Consider the following 25,124-nt stretch of genomic DNA (forward strand, 5'->3'; position numbering starts at 1 on the left):
AAAATTTTGGAGAGATCAAATTTTATTTTTAATGGACTCAAATTTTTATTTACAGTGGTCAAGTTTTTTTTTCTAGGACGGTCAACAATTCATATTAATTTAAAATTCAAAAATTTTAAAGTATTATAAAATAAAAAAAAATCAGGTCATGTAACCACCCTGAGTAACATGTAAAGCCGCCAGCGGGCATGCATGAAGATACAAAGAACCAATGCTACTATCAGAATGGAAATGGGGACAGAGGGAGCCATGTTTTTTAGAGTGTATGATTGATTGATAGAGTGCAATAATGCAAGAACAAATGGTTGATTGTTATATACTATATATATTGATGACTGAAAACGTCACTTAAATGAGTGCAACTACTTTTTCTTTCTTCTTGACTAATGACTTTGAATGATTTCTACAAATAATCGTGGAAATTTCACTTCGAATCTTATCTTCCACGTAATGCAGTAATTGAAGCCAACATTTCCACATTTCGTTGTTGTTGGTTGTCTGTTATCTAGCGGACTTGCTGCGTAGCTTGCAATTTGGTTCAGGACTCGTTGCCAAGAATCCGACGAGTTGACTGTCGACATCGTTGGTTGACTGTTGTAACTATTCTTAGTACTGGTTTATCAAAAACTATTCTTAGTACTGTTTGATAATAAAGAAACTCATGACTTTAAGAAAGGGAAACTTCAGAAGAATATTATAAAATAAAAAGCTTAAAAGAAAAATGCAATTTCCCCATTAAAAAAAATGCAATTTCATAGACCATATACTTAATAACTTGGGGAGTTTTGCTGTATTAGGATTCAGGAGTTTATATACTTTATTCCGAAGGCACCAATGGCCATATATATATATATATATATATTTGAGAGTATTTACATCCAATTTTGTAAATTTTAAAGTGCAAAAGAAAAATAACTTTTTTATATTTTAACTACTCACTTTTCAAATACACCTTAAACATCTTCTTCAATTGTTTATGCATCCAATTAAAATATTCATCCAAATTTTTTTTTTTTTGAAGTGAGAGTGTTTGAATTAAAAATAAAAATAAAAAAAGACAGAGAGAAAGATAACTTATTACGAATTCTATAGTTCTCTCCAAATTTGTTAAACATTGTAATATTTTGCAAAAAAAAATTGAATAGTACGAAAGAGCGGGATATGAAATATATTTTTGGATGATAATGTTCTAACATCAGCGTTCATTTTTGAAATGTAAAGGCTTAAGAAATGGAAAGAAAAGACATCCAAAAGTGTTCATTTTTCTGGATTGAACCTTCCTCATCTTCCTCTTTGATAAGTTTTTTTTTTCCCACGACATCTACATGGGGAAACTTTTTCTTGTTGTTTTAGAAAAGGAAAATGGGTTTGATATCTTCCGTCTCTTGCAATTTTTGTTTTATAAAGTCCGTCTCATGCAAAATGAGCTGAAACTTTACTCCCATTTCCATGCCATGTGACAAACTTTAAGCAAATCATGATTAATTCTTGTAAGGTGTGGCAAAGGTTGTGACCGTAAAAGAATTGGTGTCCCAATTATATACATACATGGTCCCTCGTACCTTCGAACTGATGTTCCAAATCAAACACAACTTCTGGTTCCCTGTTTATTGAATTTGTTAAGAATCATGATTGAGCAGGCCAAAATATTACGTTAGAGCATTCAATCAAAATATTAAGTAATTAATGTCCATGCTCAAGTAATTTGGACTCTAAAACAAAGAGCATGATCTTTTTTTAATTCTTCACTCGTACCTCTTGACTATATTATGTACGTGCACCCTTCCGCTCTAGACCTAGTAAAATGCATCATTACATTTCTAACTTTTTCCACTCTCTCTCTCTCACGCGCACACAGATGGGTTAGTAATAGATATTTCTCATCACATGCTGATACATTTGGTTTTAATTTTGATGTGAAACTGTTTTGCTCTCGCTGTCACACATGGATATTTACTTTTATAGATCCTCTGTGTGATCATGGTGATGAACTGATGATGATAAACACGTAAATACCTGGATATGTAATTGTGTAGATCATCTGTGTATGAAGATAATACTAGATATGTGCCTGTGTTGCTTCTTGCTTATGTCTTGCTCTTTCTTTTATTGTGGACATGTACACTTGCGTTTCAAAATTCATAATCTTTGGAAAAATCGTTTAGATATTGTACTTGTATGTAAATTGTGAGGAATCTTATGGAATTGTATTAGTTCTGCATCAAGAATTTGGTTTTATCTGGGTGTATATGTAGAACTGAGGCCAGTTTGTAAAAGATCCTGTGGAGATCGGTGATGAATTTGATTGTGTTTGTGAAACTTGAATTCAAGACTTTGAAAAGAAATTCAAAGCGGCCTAAGTTGCCTAAATATTCCAAATCCCCTTCCACCTTCCCTGACCATTCCAAGAAAATTGAACCTAAAACCAGGGAAGCACAAGCAAAGGTCAAAAAATAAAAAATTCACCTAGCAAAAAAAGGAATTTAAAAAAAAAAAAAAAACATATTCCAAAAAGAGGATTGGTCAAAAATCCAATCATTTCTTCAATCTATGAATCCCTCTTTCTTTCTCATTCTCTCATATTTTTCTTTTCTCAGATTCAAAACCATTGTCACAGAGCTTTGCGTGAAAATGATAACATTTCCGTATTTGACCAAGTTGACGACCTACTTCAACTACGGCTTGCTCTTCTCATTCGGCCAACTCCATGACTTCTTCAGAAAAATATTCGATTGGTACCGCACAAGCAATCTTCAGGTTCTTCTCTTTGCTTGCTTTTTGAATTGAATTGTGTACGTTTCGATTGATGTCGTGCAAGAAAAACTTGGTTTTTTTCCGAAGCAAAGAACATAAGCGAGAAGCCTTGAAATTGCTAGATCTTGAAAATACCCACTCTCTGTTCGAGAAAATCACAGGATTTGAATCATTTTTTTGTTTTATTTATTTATTTATAATTTACATACTGACTTGGCATTTTTTAATGGTTAAATATATATATATATATATATTTAAAAAAAAAATTTAGAGGCTGCGTATACTTGGAGTGTGCCAACTATGCACATCCTGTGCCATGTAAGAATTTTCTATTAATGAGTTAACGGTAATGATCAAATTAACTCTAAATTAAAAATAACAGAGACTAAATTGACAATTAGGTAAATATAGAGACCAAAATAGTGTTTTTGCCTATTATTTTTCCATTGTCTAATTTGTCCCAAGTATTTGAATAAAATGACCCCAATGTCATTGTTTATGGACAACAATTGAACTATTAATTTTTTTTCCTATTCTATTCATTATCAAACACTTGAAATCAACAGATGCCCTTTGCCATGGTTCTAAAAATTGATATATTTAATTTTTGTGATGTGTTTGTTTGAACAAGAAAGTTCAAGAAAAGTTGAGAAAGTTGCTATAAATGTTTTTCTCAATCTTTAAAACTGAAAATTAATTTTATATTTTCATTTTATATATTTTTTTCAATTAAAATAAATTTAAAATTTTAAAAAAAATTTGTTTTTATTTTTTTAATTAAACCATTGAGATGGCATTTTAAAATACCTAATAAAAATGTTTATTATTATTTTATTGGTCACATCTACATCTAAAGTGACAATGGTACACTCTGTCTGAGACAAGTAATTTTTGTTAGTGAGATAACGATAGAGACTAAAATGATTATGATTTTTTATATTTTGGGACTAAAATAGGTGCCCAAAAAGAATAGGAACCAAAATGAAAATTGACTCAAAGTACACTTTTGCCTACTTTTTAAAATCCAAAGAAGAGAGAAATTAAGGGGTAAAAAAAGATGCTGCCAACTTAAAATCAAATTATGATAAGTATGTTGCAGCGTGGTTAAACAATCCACCAAACTGTATAACCGCTTGTCCAACTTTTATTTTTGAATGAGGTCTTGAGATTTTTAGATCACTATAGTGAGTAGATAATGGGGATGATCCAGCAGGTCTGGATGTTTGGTCGCCATAGGTCATCTTCTTTATCAGTTTAAATGGTGAGTATTTATCTTCTTTGGTTGTATATTTTAGTCTATTTTCTCTTTTTAAGCATGCTTTTGCCCGTTGAAAAACACAAGAAATAACACAGTTACAACTTACAAGTTTTTCTTTAAGTCAAGCATGGAGCATATGGAGGATCCTTTGAGACCTCCACGATTGCTTATGAGGATTCTAGAAGCGTGTCTTCATAAAAGTGTTAAAGACTAATATTATATTTCAATTTGCAAAATTCAGATTGATAAAGAATTAAATTTCATGTTGCAAAATAAAGATTACAAAACATAAAGAAAAAAAAAACGATACAATGCTTCGAAATTTTTTAAGGTATTGTTATTGTAATACACAACATTTTTTTTCCCTAGAAGTTCAAACAATATGGTTCTCAATTGAACAACATGCACTCTCTCCAACCGCATAAATTTCTTGGTTCCTCAATTGCCACAGGGAAACAGCATTTAAGGGGTTCATTTTTGGTTTCTTATGAGAAAGAAATTCTTGAGACACCCACTTCATTGTTGGTCGAAACTTTGGTTTAGCACGTAAGCATGCAAATGCAATTGTAGCGACGAAGAAAACATCTTGGGCAACTAGACGGTTTGGAGGTGGAAGACGTTGGTCTAAAATTTCATTTAACATCATATTTTGGGGTGTTTTTGATGATAATGAAGTCAATAGTTCACCTGGATGTGTTCCCATTAATATTTCTAGTACTAGCACACCAAAGCTATATACATCACATTTTAAAACATCTTGGGCAACTAGATGGTTTGGAGGTGGAAGACGTTGGTCTAAAATTTCATTTAACATCATATTTTGGGGTGTTTTTGATGATAATGAAGTCAATAGTTTACCTGGATGTGTTCCCATTAATATTTCTAGTACTAGCTTTGATATTTTTTTTTTTTTTTTAATTTTTAAGAAGAGGTTGATTTTTATATAAAATTTGACTGTGAAAGTGATTATTTGCTACCATGCATATGTGGTTTGGTTCATATAACAAACAATAAAGTAAGCTAAGTAGCATGATTATCAAGAAACCCCTACATGGGAAATAAGGTATAGCTTGAGAAGAAAAATTTACCTGGAGCAATATAACCATAAGTCCCAACAAGTAAAGTTTGATTGGAGGAATTCGGATCAAGAATTCTTGCCATGCCAAATAGAGACAAAAGCTCCAACTTAGAGTTCAATAGAATATTGTTACTGCTTATATCTCGATGAACAATAACTTGGACACATTCATGATGCATATAAGATAAGGCGTGTGCTATACTTTTGATGACAATCATCCTTTTCATCCAATCCAATTCCACAACTTCAACATCATTGCTTAGGACAGAAAACAAACTTCCCATTTCCATGTACTCATAGACCAAAAACATGCATCTTTTATGCAAACAGTAACCATAAAGTTTAACAATATTTTTATGTCGGATTTCTGTTAACATTTTGATCTCATTTTTGAAACTCTTGTCAAAAGTAAGGTCCTCGCTTCTAAAAGATGAAGTTTCTTTAAGGCAACTATTTTACCATTGGGCAACTGTGCTTTTAAACACTACCATAACCACCTGTTCCAATACAATACCTAATGTCGAAGTCCTCTGTTGCTTCAATGATGTCTTCATATGCAATTTTTCCATCATAATTCCATACCGAGAACAAGTCCCCATTCTTGTTTCCCTTGGATTAGATTTAGTTTTCTTGACCCCGCTTTGAAAGAGGAAAACACACCCAAGAATTACAAGTACAGGCAAAAAGGCAAGAACTAAAACAATTGATCTATTATTGTGTGGGGACGATGGATGGCAAGGAGGGAAATCTTTGAAGTCACCACATAAATCGTTGTTACCTATAAATGTGTAAAGTGAAAAATTTAGGTAGCAATTTGGGATCTGACCTTGTAAAGAATTGTATGAAAAGTTTATTTCTTTCATGGAAATTGAAAAATCAGGAATGTTTCCGATAAGATTATTGTAGCTGAGATCCAAAACCACTAAATGCTGTGAATCCCCAAGTTTAAATGGAATCTCACCAGTGATATTGTTATGACTTAGGTCGATATTTTGAAAGAGATTAAGGTAACCAATTTCAAGGATGGAGCCACTAATTTGATTCCAACTGAGAGAGAGAGAGAGTNCATTAATATTTCTAGTACTAGCGCACCAAAGCTATATACATCACATTTTTCAGTCGCTACCATAGTATATGCTAGTTCGCACATAAGAAAAAAAAAACAATAAAAAGTATTAAAAAAGGGTAATGCCTTCATTTTTCCTGAATTTTTTAAAACTTTTTTTTTATTTTTATTTTTTTGAATTTTATAGAGAGAGAGTATTCAAAAAAAAAAAAAAAGTTCCAAATACTGATAGTTTGAGGAATGAAACCATTGAGGTAATTGTGGCTTAGATCCAAATAATTTATAAAGTTACCATTCCCAAAGGTAATGCTTCCAGTTATGTAGTTATGGCTCAATGTTAAGTTGTACAATGAAGAACAATTAGCTATTTCCACGGGGATGGAACCACTAATTTTGTTTCAACCAAGGGACAAGGTTTCCAAGTTAGTTAAATTACCAATAGTTGAAGGGATTGGACCAAAAATGTCATTATTGTTGAGGTACAATTCACCCAAATTCTTCATGGTACCTATTTCTAGGGGAATAGAACCATTGATTTTGTTCGAATCAAGAGACAAAGAGTACAAATTGGTTAAATGACCCAGAGATGAAGGGATCAAACGGATGTGCTCATTCTTATTGAGGTGCAACTCACTCAAATTATTCATGTTGCCTATTTCTTGGGGAATGAAACCACTGATTTGGTTCGAACCAAGAGACAAAGTGACCAAATAGGTTAAATTACCCAAAGAAGAAGGGATGGAATCACTGATTTGGTTCGAATAAAGAGATAAAGTGACCAGATTGATTAAATTACCCAAAGAAGAAGGGATGAAACCACTGATTTGGTTTGAATCAAGAGACAAAGTGACCAGATTGGTTAAATTACCCAAGAAGAAGAGATGGAACCATTGATTTTGTTCGAATCAAGAGATAAAGTGACTAGATTGGTTAAATTATCCAAAAAAGAAGGGATGGAATCACTGATTTGGTTCGAATCAAGAGAGAAAGTGACCAAATTTATTAAATTAACCAAAGAAGAAGGGATGGAACCACTAATTTGGTTCAAATGAAGAGACAAAGTGACCAGATTGATTAAATTACCCAAAGAAGAAGGGATGAAACCACTGATTTGGTTCGAATCAAGAGAGAAAGTGACCAAATTGGTTAAATTACCCAAAGAAGAAGGGATAGAACCATTGATTGAATTATAAGATATATTAAATATTACTAATTGGGTGAGGTTTGCAAGTGAAATAGGCATCTCACTTTCCAAAGCATTTTGGGATAAATCAAGGTAGGTGAGCTTCGAGAGTGTACCTATCTCATATGGGATGCTCCCCAAAAACCCCATGTCAGAAAGATTGAGATGGACCAAATTCTGGAAGGAAGAGAAGTTCAATTTTCTTATCTCATCATGTAGATAGGCCCCAACCATGTTAATCTCTGTGACGCTTCAGCCTTCACTGCATGTAATACCACGCCACTTGCAATGACTTAAGGAGGTACTGTTGGAAGTGCCACTCCACCACCTAGTCTCCATCAGAGCCTTCGCTTCTAGATCCGCTGCTAATGATTTCGAAGCTGCCATGGAGCCAGCTGCAATAACCATAGTTGTGGCATGCATGAAGATACAAAGAACTTATGCTACTACCAGAATGGAAATGGGAACAGAGGGAGCCATGTTTGTTAAGAGTGTATTTTTGATTGATAGAGTGCAATGATGCAAGAACAAATGGTTGATTAATATATACTATAGGCATAAATACACTTTTGGTCCCTAAATTTTGGGCCATTTCTCGTTTTGGTCCATAAACTAATTTTGCTCCTATGTCAGTCCTTGATTTTTCAAAATTGTTTTTAAAATAGTCCCTACCGTCAACCGGATCACGAAATAAGCTGAGGTGGCAAACGGAAGTGCCAGGTGGCATGTTAGTTCTAATGTGGCTAATAAAATAATAATAAAAAAAATTATTTGGTTTTTAAAAAATAACACATCAGCATTTTAATAATAAAAAATACATGTCAAAAAATTTAAAAATAAAATAAATTAAAATAACAAAACCTTAAATCTCATTAAATTAAATAATTAAATTTGTATTTTTTAATTGCTTTTAATTGTTTTTTTTTGAAAAAAAAAAAAAAAAAAAAAAAACCCAAAAAATTCAACAAAGACCCATGCCCGAATCTCCATAGCTTTTTTAGTTTAAATCTTGGTTTTGTTTGGATCCATGATTAACCGAAGCTCCATCGGTGTTGGCGTTTTGTTTGGGTCATCTTGCTTCAACGGAATCACCTCCACCGTTGCCCCACCAGCCACAACCACAAACCACAGCATCCACAACCCAACAACCTTCCTCTTCCACCACTTCTCAATCTGCAACCACCAACCATAGCCAAACAAAAAAAAACCCACGAACAACAACCCACAACCAAAAAAAACCCATGAACCAAATCAACCAAATCAGCCACGATCCATGGCAAAAAGAAAAGAAAAGAAAAAAAAACCCACGAACCACGAACTAGTTAGACCCATAAACCGATCAGAGCCATCGAAGCACAGTCACCCACAACCCATGGCCAAACCGACAGCGACACCATCGAGCATGTCCTCACCCACGAATCTGACCACCACAAAGTTCAAACCCATATCATAGCCAACAAAAACCCACGAAATCAGACCCACGACCTGCCAGAGCACAACCACAAAATCAGACCCATGAATCGCCGGAGCACAACCACGAAACCACCAAGGACAATCGCAAGTCACGGGAGTGAGAGAAGGGAAATAGAAGGGTAGAGAGAGAAAGAAGAGTCGAAGTGCATGAGAGCTAGAGAGAGAGAGTGAGGGTCAAAAAGAAGAGAGGTTATGTGTGGAGAAGAGAAATTATAAGCCATGGGTTTGATTTATTGGATGTTTATGGGTTTGATTTCTTTGATTTATTGGGTTTGATTTGGGGAAGAACATGAAGCATGAAGTTCATGTCCTGGGGAAGAAAAGTTTTTTCTTTTTTTGTTTTTGATTTTGAATTTTTTCAGTTTAATATTTTTAAAATTATTTTTATTTTTTTATTAATTAAAATGCTGACTTGTCATTAAAATGCTGACATGGATGTTGACGTGGTAGCCACATCAGATCTAACATGCCACCTGGCACTTCCGTTTGCCACCTCAGCTTATTCTGTGACCTGGTTGACGGTAAGGATTATTTTAAAAATGATTTTGAAAATTAGGGACTGACATAGGAGCAAAATTAGTTTATGGACCAAAACGAGAAATGGCTCAAAATGTAGGAGAAATTATAGAGTCATCTGGTGGACCACGTCATTTATCTACCATTCTATTAAAAAACTTCCACTTATTTAAAATTGCTGAATCAGTAATTAATTTCTGTTTAAAAATTTTTTCTAACTAACAATTTAAAACAAGTGGCAGTTTTTTAGTGGAATGGTAGACTACATCATTTGTCCACTATGTGGATCTTATAATTTCTCCAAAATGTACGGACCAAAAGTGTATTTATGCTTATACTATATTGTTGACTGAACGTCACTTGAATGAGTGAGCTACTTTTTCTTTCTGCTTGACTTTGAATTTTTTACCAAAGTAATCTCACGAAGTAAGCTATTGAATCCTAGCCGCAAGGTTTCTAAAAATCATCGTGGAAATTTCACTTCGAATATTCTCTTCCTCGTAATGCAATAATTCAAAGCCAACATTTCCACATTCTGCTGTGTCGTTGGTTGTCTGTTAGTCTAGAAGACTCCACCACACCCCCACCTCCCCGCGAAAAATTTCTGGCTGTACCACTACGTATCCAGCGGACTTGCTGCGTAGCTTGCAATTTGGTTCAGAACTCGTTGCCAAGAATCTGACTAGTTGACTGTCGACGTCGTTGGTTGACTGTTATAATTCTAGCTAATATTCTTAGCGTTTGTTTATAAAGAAAGAAATGACTAGTGCATATGGTAAAATCTTCTCTATCAAAAAAACAAAGTGTACACATAATATGTACAACTGTATTAGTCACGATTTGGAACTCATGACTTCAAGAAAAGGACGCTTTAGAAGAATATAATGAAATAAAAAATCTTAATAGGAAAGTGCAATTTCGTAGACCATATGCTCAGATACTTACGGAGGTTTGCTGAATTAGGATTTAGGAATTTATATACTTAATTCCAAAGGCACCAATGGCCTACTATGTACATATTGATATTTGAGAGTATTTACATCCGATTTTGTAAATTTTAAAGTACAAAAAATAAAAATAACTTTTTTTAAAAAAATATTTTAATTACTCACTTTTCGAATACATCTTACACCTCTTCTTCAATTTATTATACATCCAATTAAATTATTCATCCAAAATTATTTTTTTAATTTAATTTTTTTTAGAATGAGATAGAGTTTGAATAAAAAAAACAAAGGAAATGATAACTTCTTACAAGCTCTATAGTTCTCTCCAAATTTGTTAAACATTGTAATATTTTGAAAATAGTACCAAAGAGCAGGATATGAAATATATTTTTGGCATTTTTTTGGATGATCATCTTTGAAATGTAAGGCTTAAGAAATGGAAAGCAAAGACATCCAAAAGTGCTCATTCTTCTGGATTGAACCTTCCTCTTTTTCCTCTTTGATAAGAGTTTTTTTCTAGGACAACTACAAACTACACGGGACAAAATTGGCCAATGCCTTTTTCGCCCAAATTATATAACCTTCTGCCCCTCTTCCTAAACTAATTAGGGAAATGTCCCCCTTTTAAAATATGATTTGCTCAAAATTGAATTATGTCATATAGTGGCGTTTTTAAAGAGCCTATAGTGACGTTTTGAGGACCTATAGTGGCGTTTTGTAACTCGATCTCCATGAACTTGAGTTATAGGTAAAAAAAAGTAAAAAAAATTACCTATAACTCGAGTTCACAAAGGTCGAGTTACAAAACGTCACTATAGGTCCTTAAAACGTTACTATAAGCTTCTTAAAATGCCACTATAGGACTCCAGGAATTTTTTTTTTTTTTTTAAACTCGATTTTGAGTAAATCGAGTTACAAAAAATGGACATTTTCCTAATTAGTTTGGGAAGAGAGGCAGAAGGCTACATAATTTGGGCGAAAAGGGCATAGGCCAATTTTGTCCAAACTACACGGGAAACTTTTTGTTCTTGTTTTAGAAAAAGAAAATGGATTTGTTATCATCCGTCTCATGCAAAATGATCTGAAGCTTTGCACTCCTCTTCATGAAATGTTACATACTTTAAGCCTATCATGATTCTTGCAAGGTGCGACAAAAATTGTGGCCATAAAAGAATCGATGCGTAGTCCTTCGTCCTTTGTACCTTCAAACTGATATCCCAAATTAATCATAAACAAACTTTTGTTCCCTAAATATCAAGTTCGTTAAGAATCATGTTTGAGGCTTTGAGCATAACAAAATATCATGTTAGAGCATTCAACCAAAATCTAAAGTAATTAATGTCCATGCTCAAGTAAGTTGGACGCTTAAACAAAGAGCATTTTGTTAAAAAAAAAAATATATATCTTAACTCATTTACGACCCATCACCTAAGCTTGCTATAGTGTGTACATTCGCCGTTCCACTCTAGCTCAAATAAAATGGATTTTTTGAACAATAAGTCTTGGTTCACACCCAAATAATGTATTAAATTGTGATTGTTACATAATATGTTAAGTGTCAGCGATTGACCCACATGAAATTAAAATTGCTCCCATTGTTAGGAAACGAAGGCTATAAAAAAAAATGGTTCTACTAGGTTTTAGCTCTTAGAGGGAGTTTCTAGCAGATCTATGAGGAAACTATAATGGGTTATGAATTAAATGGTTCTATAATGTCAATTATGAGAGAGAAATTCTGATAGTTTAAAAAATGATTATTAAAAAATATTTGTTGTGGGGCTAGAAGTAGAACCTTGGTTTAAGAGGTTCACTCTACACAACAAAGGAAAGCGGAAAGACTTGACCCTAGAGCTTTGCAGCATGAAATGGGGCAGGTCTTGAATTTCAAAATTTACCCAAGCGATAAATGAGGCAAGGCTCATATTTTAAGGTTGGGGATTCATTCACTATATGATTATTGGTCTTGGACTTAGAAGAAATAGAAATGCTTGGGGGCACATTTGGTAAATTGAATGTTGATTACAACATGAATGGTAATCTTTATTACCAAGAATAAAATATGTTGTAATAGAATAAAACTTAAAATCTATTTTAAGAAATATCTCACTCATACAAATATATATTTCTTAGAAAATATTATATTTTGATAATTTTTTATTTCCATAATAATTGATACATGAATATGGAAAGTTTGTTTATTTGGAAATATATTAATGTTAGAAATTATTATACCTACTAAGTAATAGTTATTACAACCCTTATAGAGAATAATATTTATTCCTCATTTTAAAGAAGGGTTTGGCTTACCTCCAGTACTTTAAAATTTTTTATTTATTTATTTATTTTTTATACAAGATAGAAATTTTACTCTAGTCTAATCTAAATGTATATGTGTGTGAAACTCTCTTTGGAGACTTGAACGCTGGCCCTTGCCCCCCCACACCTCACAAGTACTTATACTTATGGAGTGACCATCGCACCAAGGGTGTGCGGTAGTCCTCCCGTACTTTTTAAACTGGAATTTCCTTTTATTTTAATGAAAAACTGCCATATCATTCACTAACTAAATAAAAAGTGGAGATTAAAAGTTTAAAACTCACTATCATTTGTCATTGTGTATTTAAAACAAAAGTGCATATTCAGTTAAAAAAGTATTCATAAGGAATAAGGAATAATTATTTCCTGTAATAAAAATATAACTAAACTATTAAATAGCTAAATCATAAGAATAACTATAATATTACAATGCCTATTACAATTTACCAAACATGGGACAAAATTGCCCTTTACCCTTTTCGCGCAAATTATATAGCCTTATGCCTCCCTTCCCAAACTAATTAGGGAAATGCTCCTCTTTTAAAACTCGATTTACTACAAATTAAGTTAAAAAAAAATTTCTAGAGTCCTATAGTAGCGTTTTAAGAAGCCTATAGTGATGTTTTAAGGACCTATAGTGGCCTTTTTTAACTCGACCTCTATGAAATCGAGTTATAGGTAAGGGGGCATAAGGCTATAGGTCCTTAAAATGTCACTATAGGCTCCTTAAAAACGCCACTATAGGGTTTAACTCGATTTGTAGTAAATTGAATTTAAAAAAAAAAAAAAAAAGAGTACTTTAAAATTTTTTATTTATTTATTTATTTTTTTTATACAAGATAGAAATTTTACTCTAGTCTAATCTAAATGTATATGTGTGTGAAACTCTCTTTGGAGACTTGAACCCGGGCCCTTGCCCCCCCACACCTCACAAGTACTTATACTTATGGAGTGACCATCGCACCAAGGGTGTGCGGTAGTCTTCCCGTACTTTTTAAACTGGAATTTTCTTTTATTTTAATGAAAAATTGCCATATCATTCACTAACTAAATAAAAAGTGGAGATTAAAAGTTTAAAACTCACTATCATTTGTCATTGTGTATTTAAAACAAAAGTGCATATTCAGTTAAAAAAGTATTCATAAGGAATAAGGAATAATTATTTCCTGTAATAAAAATATAACTAAACTATTAAATAGCTAAATCATAAGAATAACTATAATATTACAATGCCTATTACAATTTACCAAACATGGGACAAAATTGCCCTTTACCCTTTTCGCGCAAATTATATAGCCTTATGCCTCCCTTCCCAAACTAATTAGGGAAATGCTCCTCTTTTAAAACTCGATTTACTACAAATTAAGTTAAAAAAAAAAAATTTCTAGAGTCCTATAGTAGCGTTTTAAGAAGCCTATAGTGATGTTTTAAGGACTTATAGTGGCCTTTTTTAACTCGACCTCTATGAAATCGAGTTATAGGTAAGGGGGCATAAGGCTATAGGTCCTTAAAATGTCACTATAGGCTCCTTAAAAACGCCACTATAGGGTTTAACTCGATTTGTAGTAAATTGAATTTAAAAAAAAAAAAAAAAAGGCATTTTTCTAATTAGTTTGGAAAGAGGGGCATAAGACTATTTAATTTGCCCGAAAAGGGCCAAGGGCAATTTTGTCCACCAAACATGCCATTGCTTAATTGCCCCATAAAACACAATCATTTTTTACTTTGATAGTTATATGTACATGTCATATTGGTCAAATGTAATTATGACAATTTATAGATGATGAAATTTCTTTAGAGAATGTTTCTTTTTCAAATCCTTCACTGGACAGTATGTCTAGGCACGTACTCAATTTCACACAAAACTAACGTGTCAAGTTGTGATTGTTTCATAATAAGTTGAGTGGTAATGGTGGACCCTTTCCTTTCTCCTCTCCAAATGTTACAATCGAAAGAGGTTGAAAGCAGAGCAAGCGTAAAAAATGTCAGTAAACATTTCTCTCTCTCATTTTGAAAAGTCATTTATTTATTAATGTGTGAATAAGATAGTGGTTTATTGCTAATGTTGTGTAAGAAACTTGCAATAGATGCTAAGATTGAGTAATTCTTGTCCAGTTGATAAAACATATCTAACACTATTTATGTATGTTAGTTGCTCTATAAAATACAATAAATTTTCCTACTTTGATATACATGTTATGTTAGTCAAATAACTCCTGGGAACCATTTTAGTCCTAACAGTGATGTTTTCTATGGCCCAATGTGGAGAGGTCGATGGGTTTTGAAGTGGTTGAATTACATTCATATTTGCTCTACAATCTCTTTCCTCATTGAGAGCAAAGGATCAACAACTTCCTTTTTAGGCTACTTTAGAATCTGGTTTCTTGGTCAAAATGCTAATACTTTAAGAGAAGGGTGCCTTCTTATTACAAGGGGATCGTCGTGATCAGGCGTAGGAAAACGTTTACTAAAAACATCTTTGTGAACTTGGAAAACTCTGTAAGAGAATATGTGCATTTGGATTTTTTTTTTTTTCATAAGCGTATTTGCTAAAAGTCGACAAAAGTACAATTATACTTGAAAAGAAGTGAAACTATAAAAAGATGTATATAAATAATAAGCAAACGAAAGCAAGCTGATCCGAACATGCATAGATTATTAAGAAAGTTGATGGCCTAATGATAGGAGTGCTGTTAAGTGTGAAATTTCTTGTTGGGTAAGTTTCAATCCACATGGGAAGTTGTAAAAACCTAGACATTATCTCGAAGAGGGGCTTAGTGATTTATGTATACCTGAAGATGTGGACTACCTACACCTAAATAGAAAGACACTATATGAGGCATCACTTGTTACACATTACTGGCTTTGGGCGTTAATTTATGATGGTATATGATGATTGCCTTTGAGTTAGATAACATTGCCAAACTAGATTAACAGATTTAAGTTTAATTTGCAAGCCAGCGATGACTACTTTGACGTCAAAAGTGATGAAATGTACATTGGTGTACCATCAACTTTATGACTATTAGTATTCAATTGCTAGTGAAATTTACATGTAAGCAATTTTTGTCAATAATAATTACAAATATATATATATATATATACACACACAGACCAAAACAAGCTCTAAGCTCTTGATATTCTCAATGCAAAACACCATACATGCATTTTCTAAAGAATTTACACCCACTAGTAAATAAATGAAAAGCATATCATGCTGTTTCATATAAGGCCATTAGAATATGAAATCAAGTCCTCTTTCTTGCAACTCTATGCTGTCTTCATTGGAATTGCAGACAAATGGGATGTCACCAATTCCATCATAAAAGATCCCACAGAAATTGTTGGAAATAAAGGAGAGATAATACCTGAATTGTCCTTGGAAATTATACAATTTGATTTTACCAAAAAAGAGGTGGCAAAGATGAGGCGTGAACCAAGTCAATGTCTTGAGACAAATCGTACCGTCCGCGATATATCTAATGTAGTTAGACAAATAGTTTCTGCACGTTGCCTCCAGGATACAACAGCCCATCCACCTTTGCTGATTATCCTTGCAAGCCTGCACTGCTCGAAGAATATAAGCTCTCTATAGTACTTTCTTTTACCAAAAAATTTTGTAAAAGATAGAATATTTTTGTGAGTAGTTAAAAGCAATAGATGATAAGTGTTTAGGACAATAAAAAATTGTTTTTGAAAAGTTTTCAGCTTTGTAATTCAAAAATAATGTGTGTCTATCCATTTTTATTTCTTTCCATATATACATATAGCCGGACCTATAACTTGTCCTTAGCCAAAGAATCAAAAGGGTTTGATATCAATTAAATGGTCATAAAGTTATTGAAATTAATATATATATATATATATATAATCAATGGCTTTCTTTATATATATAATATAATATAGACTGGATATCAAGACTAAGAGGTTGTCTTTGCCAAACTTTTGTACGTTGAGAACAAGAAAAGAAAGGATCATGATTCTATGACATTAAATGTCCCATTTGGTACCTTATTATAACATAAAATAATTTAGCAATAGTTGTACATTTAAGTGCTGAAATATTTTCCATATATGACGTTATTATGTCATATTCAAATAAGAATATTTGAATACAAAACGTTTAGAATGGAAAGTATATAATTGTAACAAAACCAAATATGCTGGTAATTATGGCATTAATATCACATTAATGTTCATAAATTTCCTGATTAAAACCATTGACAAAAGCTATTCNAATTAAAACCATGACAAAAGCTATTCAAATTTTGAATTATATTTGAATTTCAAAATTTAGCAATCAACGTATCTAACATTAAGGGATAATTGATACACATAAATGAGTATTAAAATAAATATAATATTTTTTTTTATAAAGATATCCAACAATCCCCACTTATTTTTATAAAAAATAAATAAGTAAATATATATATATATATATAAGAAAATTTTCTGGGTTAAGTAGAACATTATGCATAATGAGAGTGCCAATGGCTTGAACCCTCGTTTAGTGTTTCAGCAACATTGTTCCAAAGTTAATAGTGATCTAAGTCTTGAACTATAACTTTTTTATGGATACAAAACATTACATCACACACAAAATATTCTAGTACTCTACTACGAGCTTCTAAGCCAGCACATTACAGCGCTTGTGCTTTATCCTAGCATCCATGAGCTATTTAGAGAACTAGCCCCATTCTCAAAGGAAGCGGCCTCACTTCCATGCTCACTTAGGTGTGGCTATCAAGGATGTTCTTGTAACTCTAACATCCCACTCATAAGAGTTATAGTCCACATTAAGAGTTTTTTATAATAAATAAAAACTCATCCTATATAATGTTACAAGATACATACACGCACACCATAGGGAGGGACATGAGTATTATTACTCATACATATGTTTAGTGCATGTTAATCAAACTACTCTATGATTAGTTTTTCCTTTGAACCTAGTTCTTGGGATCTCCAGTCCCTAGGAAGGGTATCCTCATAGGTAGTTTATTCTTCTTTGGGCTTAAGTCTTATCCCCCTCGATGCTATCCAGATCTTTTCTCTAACTAGAGCTTTAGTTAATGGATCTGCAATATTATCATTTGTACTAATATAATCAACATTTATGGTACCATTGTTTATGTATGATCTCACAGTACTGTGTGTTTTCTTCTAATAGATCTGGATTTACCATTATAGTATTTATTACGCATTCTACCAATAGTGGCAGTACTATCACATGAATTAAGATGGGTGAAATAGGTTTCTCCCACATGGGAATTTCATATAATAAATCTCGTAACCAACCCGCTTCTTCACTAGCTAAAGATAAGGCAATTAATTCTGCCTCCATGGTGGATTTAGCAATAATCTGTTGTTTTTTAGATTTCCAACTTATTGCTCCACCACCTATTGTAAATACATAGCCAGTGGTAGACAAAGAATCACTGATAAGGTGTTCCATCTAGCATCACTATATCCTTCAAGAACAGCAGGATATCTTTGATATAGCAAACCATAGTGCGCAGTTCTTTTTAAATATCTCATTAATTGAGTCATGGCATTCCAATGCTCAAAATTAGGTTTGGTAGTAAATTTTGCTAAACTCCTATGACATAAGCAATATCAGGTCTAGTCCAATTAGCAACATATCTAAGACTACCAATAATACTAGTGTATTCCTTTTGATTGTAAATATCATTTTCATCTTTAGTAGGAAAAAGATGCACACTAGAGTCAAAAGGAATACTTGCAGGTTTACAATCAAAGTAATTATATTTTTTCAAAATTTTTTCTATATAATGAGATTGATCTACAAATATGCCATTTGAAGTTCTAGAAATTTTCATGCCAAGAATTACATTAGTTTCTCCTAAATCTTTCATATCAAAGTTATTTTTAAGAAGCATTTTGTCAGCATTTATAATATCCATATTAGGACCAAAATTAGAATATCATCAACATATAAACAAATTATAACATGAGCATCATCAAAAGTTTTATAATATATACATTTGTCACTTTCATTTGTTTTAAAACCATTAGAAAGCAAATATTGATCAAATTTCTCATGCCACTGTATAGGTGCTTGTTTTAAACCATATAAAGATTTTAATAATTTACATTCATTACCTGGCATTGTAAAACCTTCTGGTTGGTCCATGTAGATTTCTTCTTCTAAATCACCATTTAAAAATGTTGTCTTTATATCCATTTGATGTATCATCAAATTATGAATAGTTGCTATAGCAATTAATAATCTAATAGACGTAACTTTAGTAACAGGAGAGAAAGTATCGAAAAAATCTTTGAATTTTTCAATAGATCCATCAGGTTTTAATTTTCTTCTAAGTACTTATTTACATCCAATTGTTTTACAACCTGGAGGTAAATCGACAAGTTTCCAAGTATTATTAGATATAATAGAATCCATCTCATCATTGATGGCTTCTTTCAAAAACCTGAATTAGGAGAAGATAAAGCTTCTTCTAAAGAAGTTGGGTCACCTTGTAAATTATATACATAATATTCAAGACCAAAAACCTTTTTAATTTTGGGTCTTTTACTCCTCCTAGGTTCAATCTCATATTCATTAACATCTTTTGACTTAGATGTTGAACATTCAAATTTCTCTTGTTGTTCAAAACCCCCACTATTTTTATATTTAAATGGAAATTTATTTTCATGAAAAATTGCATCTCTAGATTCAATTATTGTATTATTATCAATATCATAAAATCTATAAGTTGTGCTATATAAAGAATAACCCAAAAATACACATGTAGAAGCCTTTACCCAAGTTTAGGTCTTTTGGGATCAGGTGGCCTCACATATGCTAAGCAACCCCAAACTTTGAAAAAATTCAGATTTGGTTTATATTTTTTCCATAATTCAAAAGGAGTTAAAAAAGTCTTTTTATAAGGTACTCTATTCAAAACAAAATTTGCAGTTAAAATAGCTTCACCCAAAAATATTTAGGAGCCTCAAAACTAATAAGCATAGCATTAGTTAAATTTATAAGAGTCCTATTTTTACGTTTAGCTATTCCATTTGAAGATGGAGAATAAGGGACAGTAGTCTCATGAACAACACCAAGAGATTGTATATAATTATTAAGACCAAGAGTATCATATTCTTTTCCTCTATCAGTTCTAAACCTTTTGACCTTTTATCAAAAGTATTCTCAACTTCTTTTAAGAAAATTGATAATTTTTCAAAAGCATCACTTTTACTTTTCATAAGATAGACATATGAATATTTTGAAAAATCATCTATAAAGGTTATAAAATACCGATTACCTTCACGTGTCAAATGTCCTTCAAATTCACAAATATCACTATGGATAAGCTCTAGTAATTTAGTATTTCTTTCAATTGATTTATGAGGCTTTTGAGTAATTTTAGTCATGCTACAAATTTCACATTTTTCAAGTTTAGGAATTAAACCTAAACCACTCATATTTTTCATATATTTATTATTAATATGACATAATCTACCATGCCAAACATTTACACAAAAAACAATATAAGCAAAACTTGAATTTTCATTCATCTCAACATTAAGTTTAAACATGTTATCATAAGCATAGCCTTTGCCAACAAACATGCCCTTTTAGAGAGTACATATTGATCAGCCTCAAAGACATCTTTGAGAGTGACTTCCCTCCCAGAAGTAAATTTGAGAAGCACATCATCAATACCCACAACTTCAATGGTATGAGAATCACCAAGCATAATTTTCTTTTTCTCATCCAAGATGTGTAGGTCTTGAACCATTTTTATCATAACAAACATGTCTGGTTGCCCTAGAATCAATCCAACCCTCCTAAGCCTTCGAGAATATTAATCTTGGTAACCATAGCCACAAGAGGCTCTTCAATGACATGCTTGGCTTGAGCCATAGGCCCATGTTTTTGAAAACAAACAATTTCTAAAGCAATAGATGGTAAGTGTTTAGGACAATAAAAAATTGTTTTTGAAAAGTTTTCAGCTTTGTAATTCAAAAATGATGTGTGTCTATCCATTTTTATTTCTTTCCATATATACATATAGCCGGACCTATAACTTGTCCTTAGCCAAAGAATTAAAAGGGTTTGATATCAATTAATGGTATGTTTGGATGTTTAAAAAAGGAGGGGGAGTAGAGTAGAGGGAGGGAGAGTAATGCAATTACCTTGTTTGGAAGTTTTTTAAAGAATGAGGGGGAGGAGTTTGGAGGAGTTTGGAGGGGTTTGGACTCCCTCTAGTCCCCCAATTTTAATTCCCCCAAATTGGAGAGATTTGGAAGGGGAGTAGAGTACATAAACTATTTACCAATTAAATTACCTAATTTACCCTTATTATATTAACAAAATTACACAAGGGGAAGGGCTAATTAATCCCTTCCCCCTTACTAATTTTAAAAACATCCAAATAAGGTGGAGGTAAATCATTCTCCTCTACTCTCCTCCCCACTACTCCCCTTCTCTCTACTCCCCTCTACTCTCCTCCCTCTCTAAACTTCCAAACAAGCCATAAATGGTCATAAAATTATTGAAATTAATATATATATATATATATAATATAATATAATATAATATAGACCGGATATCAAGACTAAGAGGACTTTTGTACGTTGAGAACAAGAAAAGAAAGGATCATGATGTTATGACATTAAATGTCCCATTTGGTAACTTATTATAACATAAAATAATTTAGCAATAGTTGTACATTTAAGTGCTGAAATATCTTCTATATATGATGTTATTATGTTATATTCAAATAAGAATATTTGAATACAAAATGTTTAGAATGAAAAGTATATATTTGTAATAAAACCAAATATGCTGGTAATTATGGCATTAATATCACGTTAATGTTCATAAATTTCTTGATTAAAACCATTGACAAAAGCTATTCAAATTGTGAATTATATTTGAATTTAAAAATTTAGCAATCAACGTATCTGACATTAAGGGATAAATGATACACATAAATGAGTATTAAAATAAATATAATATTTTTTTTATAAAGATATCTAGCAGAAATCATCATCACTACCCATCTGTGCTTGGTTGTTTGGCTCTTCCCCATTAGTGTCATCTTCATAAATTTTTGAATTCTTCTCAACTAATTCTTTGAATACTGAAGATCGAAGGAGGCCCAGTGTAGTGGGAGAGGAAGACTTACTGATTGAGCTAATAGGAATTTTGCTTTCAAATATATCTTGCTTTTCAGGGGACTTCAAGTAGCTTGTGACCAAAGGATTAGTGAGTAAGAACAAGGATTTGGATTCCTCTTTTGGATTGTAGTTACTTGGTGATGCTGTATGAGGCTCTGGGATGGCTTGTAGTTCATGAGTGGCTAATGAGGCATTTGGTCCTGGTTTTAACCATCCTATATGTACTCAAGTCAAAGTTCCTCCAGACATTTTACATTTGTTACTAGATGATTTACCAGCCAAGCCATAAATGGTCATAAAATTATTGAAATTAATATATATATATATATATAATATAATATAATATAATATAGACCGGATATCAAGACTAAGAGGACTTTTGTACGTTGAGAACAAGAAAAGAAAGGATCATGATGTTATGACATTAAATGTCCCATTTGGTAACTTATTATAACATAAAATAATTTAGCAATAGTTGTACATTTAAGTGCTGAAATATCTTCTATATATGATGTTATTATGTTATATTCAAATAAGAATATTTGAATACAAAATGTTTAGAATGAAAAGTATATATTTGTAATAAAACCAAATATGCTGGTAATTATGGCATTAATATCACGTTAATGTTCATAAATTTCTTGATTAAAACCATTGACAAAAGCTATTCAAATTGTGAATTATATTTGAATTTAAAAATTTAGCAATCAACGTATCTGACATTAAGGGATAAATGATACACATAAATGAGTATTAAAATAAATATAATATTTTTTTTATAAAGATATCTAGCAGAAATCATCATCACTACCCATCTGTGCTTGGTTGTTTGGCTCTTCCCCATTAGTGTCATCTTCATAAATTTTTGAATTCTTCTCAACTAATTCTTTGAATACTGAAGATCGAAGGAGGCCCAGTGTAGTGGGAGAGGAAGACTTACTGATTGAGCTAATAGGAATTTTGCTTTCAAATATATCTTGCTTTTCAGGGGACTTCAAGTAGCTTGTGACCAAAGGATTAGTGAGTAAGAACAAGGATTTGGATTCCTCTTTTGGATTGTAGTTACTTGGTGATGCTGTATGAGGCTCTGGGATGGCTTGTAGTTCATGAGTGGCTAATGAGGCATTTGGTCCTGGTTTTAACCATCCTATATGTACTCAAGTCAAAGTTCCTCCAGACATTTTACATTTGTTACTAGATGATTTACCAGCCAGCTGAATAAAAAGCAAAAGTTTGATTCTCAAAAAAAAAAAAAAAGAAAAAAAAAAAAGGTCAAAGTTGGTCACAGCATTGATCCCTCTGTACTCAATTGCTGCAATGTCATAAGCACAAGTAGCTTCCTCTTGGGTACTTGTTAGAATAATGGTTAAATGATTTAATTATCACTTTTCTAACAGCTTAAGTTTTTGGGACAATTAGTAGTTTATCATAAAGTAGCTGGTCTTAGAAATGAGAGAGAAATATGGATATGTAATATGTAACTTACTGTAAGTACCAAGGTTGAGGTATTTGTTTCCAAAAACTCTCCCTATTCTTGCTTCCCATCTGCCATTATTATGGTGCCTGCATAATATTCACACACAATATGATTCTATTTCCATTATTTATATTCTCAAGTGGTTGGTTTTATCAAATATCAAGAGACTCACCTTGCAACTCCCCTATACTTGGATACACCTCTTGAGAAGCCACTGCTTTTTCTGAAAGAAACAAAACCCAAATCATGTTATTTAGAGGAAGTGTCCATGGTTGTGGATTATAGTCTATTTTTAACAATATGTATGAGGGATCATACCTTCTTAAAGTGGCCAAATACTCCTCTTTTGTCACGGATTGCATTATTTCAATCTCAGCCTCATAATCAGATACCTGTAAGAAGTATCCATGATATCACATTAATTTCCTTATGTTATATGACTTTCTAAAGGTTCGCAAGAAATCAATTGTAATCCATAAAATTTCATTCTTACTGGGAAATTGGTGAAAGTTGTTGTCCCCCAATACTTAATTGCAGCTAAATCATATGCACTTGCTGCAGATTCTTCTTCATCATAAGCTCCTGAAAAGTCCCCCCAAAAAAAAATCACTCTCTACAATTCACTTAAACAGAACTTGGGAAACCTCAACTTGATAGGAAGAAAATTACTAAAATAGTACTCACCAAGGTATACTGTTCAGTGCCAGCAATCAATTTCCGAGCAAAACAGAATAGAGGAGCAAAAATGTTAAACAAGTTCATCAGTATCCTTTAAAGAAGTAAATGAAGCAGAGGCATGAGGGAAAAGTTTTCTACCTTGTTTCCCTTTCTTCTTCTGTGTTCTATTTCAAGATAGCTTATCCCACAAGTGAGCTTCAAACCGCCCTGTCCATCTATGTCTGTTTATTTCATCTATTCAAGTTCATCATCAATAAGGGAAAAGAGACATAAATAGTCATGTATGTTATAGAATCATAAACCACTTACTTCCTTAATTTAGACCTGCTGACTCCACGAAATCTTGAACTTCTTTTCACTGTGGTGGCATTACTAGAAGTTTGGTCAACTTGTTGCTGTGGCAATTGCTGCTGGTTCTGATCACTTTGATTATTATCATCACCATTACTAAGTGCAGCTACAGTTGTATCTCTTCGCCGTCTCTTCACAGACCGTGTTCCCTCAGCCTCACCATTTGCCACACACATGCGCTGCCTTCCTACATTCTCCTCATTCTTCAACACCATTGTTTCCATCTCTTGTATCCTTCCTTTGATGGTTTCTCTCTTCCTTTCCTTCTTTGTGTGGTTGCTTGAGCTAATAAGTTAAGAGTTTATGTATATATATACACACATCACTTGTTTGCTTCATTTGGCTTATTATGTTTTTGTTTTTTGTTGTTGTTGCACCTGTGATTTAATAAAAGTCTAAACAAAGGAGACGACGATCACTAGGTAGTTAAGAGACAAATTTGGAATGTCAATCCACTGTTTCCAGTGCTTTTGGCTTTGCTACACATAGCCGGCTGGCTGCACATAACAACATAGGTACAAGGTTAAAGCAAGGCTATGCCATTTCAAATGATTAAAGAACTTCATTTGTCAAAACTAGCAGCAGGACATGTATAGATATAATATTTAGAAAATGGTACACATCGAGCCCATTCTTACTCTTATTCAAGTTCTCAACCTCAGTTTAATAGTACTCAAATAATTAAGTTCATCCTTTCTTTTCAGTTAAGGTTTTTTCTAAAATCTTAATCTCAAAAATGGGATCAACCATCGATGTCAATAGACTAATCATGATTGGCTACATATATTAGGACAAATTATAATTTACCCACCTGTGATTTAGCTGAAATTCCGAAATTTAAGTTGTTTATATGTGATTTGAAATTTGAAATTTAAAC

General features: G+C 32.5%; 1 protein-coding gene and 1 pseudogene across 1 annotated transcript; both read right to left on the reverse strand.

The window, feature by feature from the left end:
- Positions 1 to 4,385: 4,385 nt before the first annotated feature.
- LOC111983687 (probable leucine-rich repeat receptor-like protein kinase At1g35710) lies at positions 4,386 to 7,573 on the reverse strand (annotated as a pseudogene).
- Positions 7,574 to 22,452: 14,879 nt separating this feature from the next.
- Positions 22,453 to 23,980, reverse strand: LOC112023358 (AP2-like ethylene-responsive transcription factor At1g16060). Its single transcript, XM_065773856.1, has 5 exons — positions 23,899 to 23,980; positions 23,712 to 23,800; positions 23,537 to 23,610; positions 23,391 to 23,441; positions 22,453 to 23,304 (listed from the first exon to the last, which is right to left on the reverse strand). The coding sequence occupies exons 1-5, from the start codon at positions 23,978 to 23,980 to the stop codon at positions 23,157 to 23,159; spliced, it is 444 nt and encodes a 147-aa protein (XP_065629928.1). The 3' UTR covers positions 22,453 to 23,156.
- Positions 23,981 to 25,124: the final 1,144 nt, after the last annotated feature.

The sequence above is a fragment of the Quercus suber genome, unplaced genomic scaffold (assembly GCF_002906115.3).
Source record: "Quercus suber isolate HL8 unplaced genomic scaffold, Cork oak 2.0 scaffold_81, whole genome shotgun sequence".
NCBI lineage: Eukaryota > Viridiplantae > Streptophyta > Magnoliopsida > Fagales > Fagaceae > Quercus > Quercus suber.

Excerpts from the sequence above, each read along its gene's own strand:
- LOC112023358 (XM_065773856.1), bottom strand. The coding sequence starts at position 23,980 with ATGAACTTGTTTAACATTTTTGCTCCTCTATTCTGTTTTGCTCGGAAA. Across the intron at positions 23,801-23,898 it reads TGAACAGTATACCTTGGTGA|GAGCTTATGATGAAGAAGAA; the intron begins GTACTATTTTAG and ends GGGACTTTTCAG. Across the intron at positions 23,611-23,711 it reads CAACTTTCACCAATTTCCCA|GTATCTGATTATGAGGCTGA; the intron begins GTAAGAATGAAA and ends TACTTCTTACAG.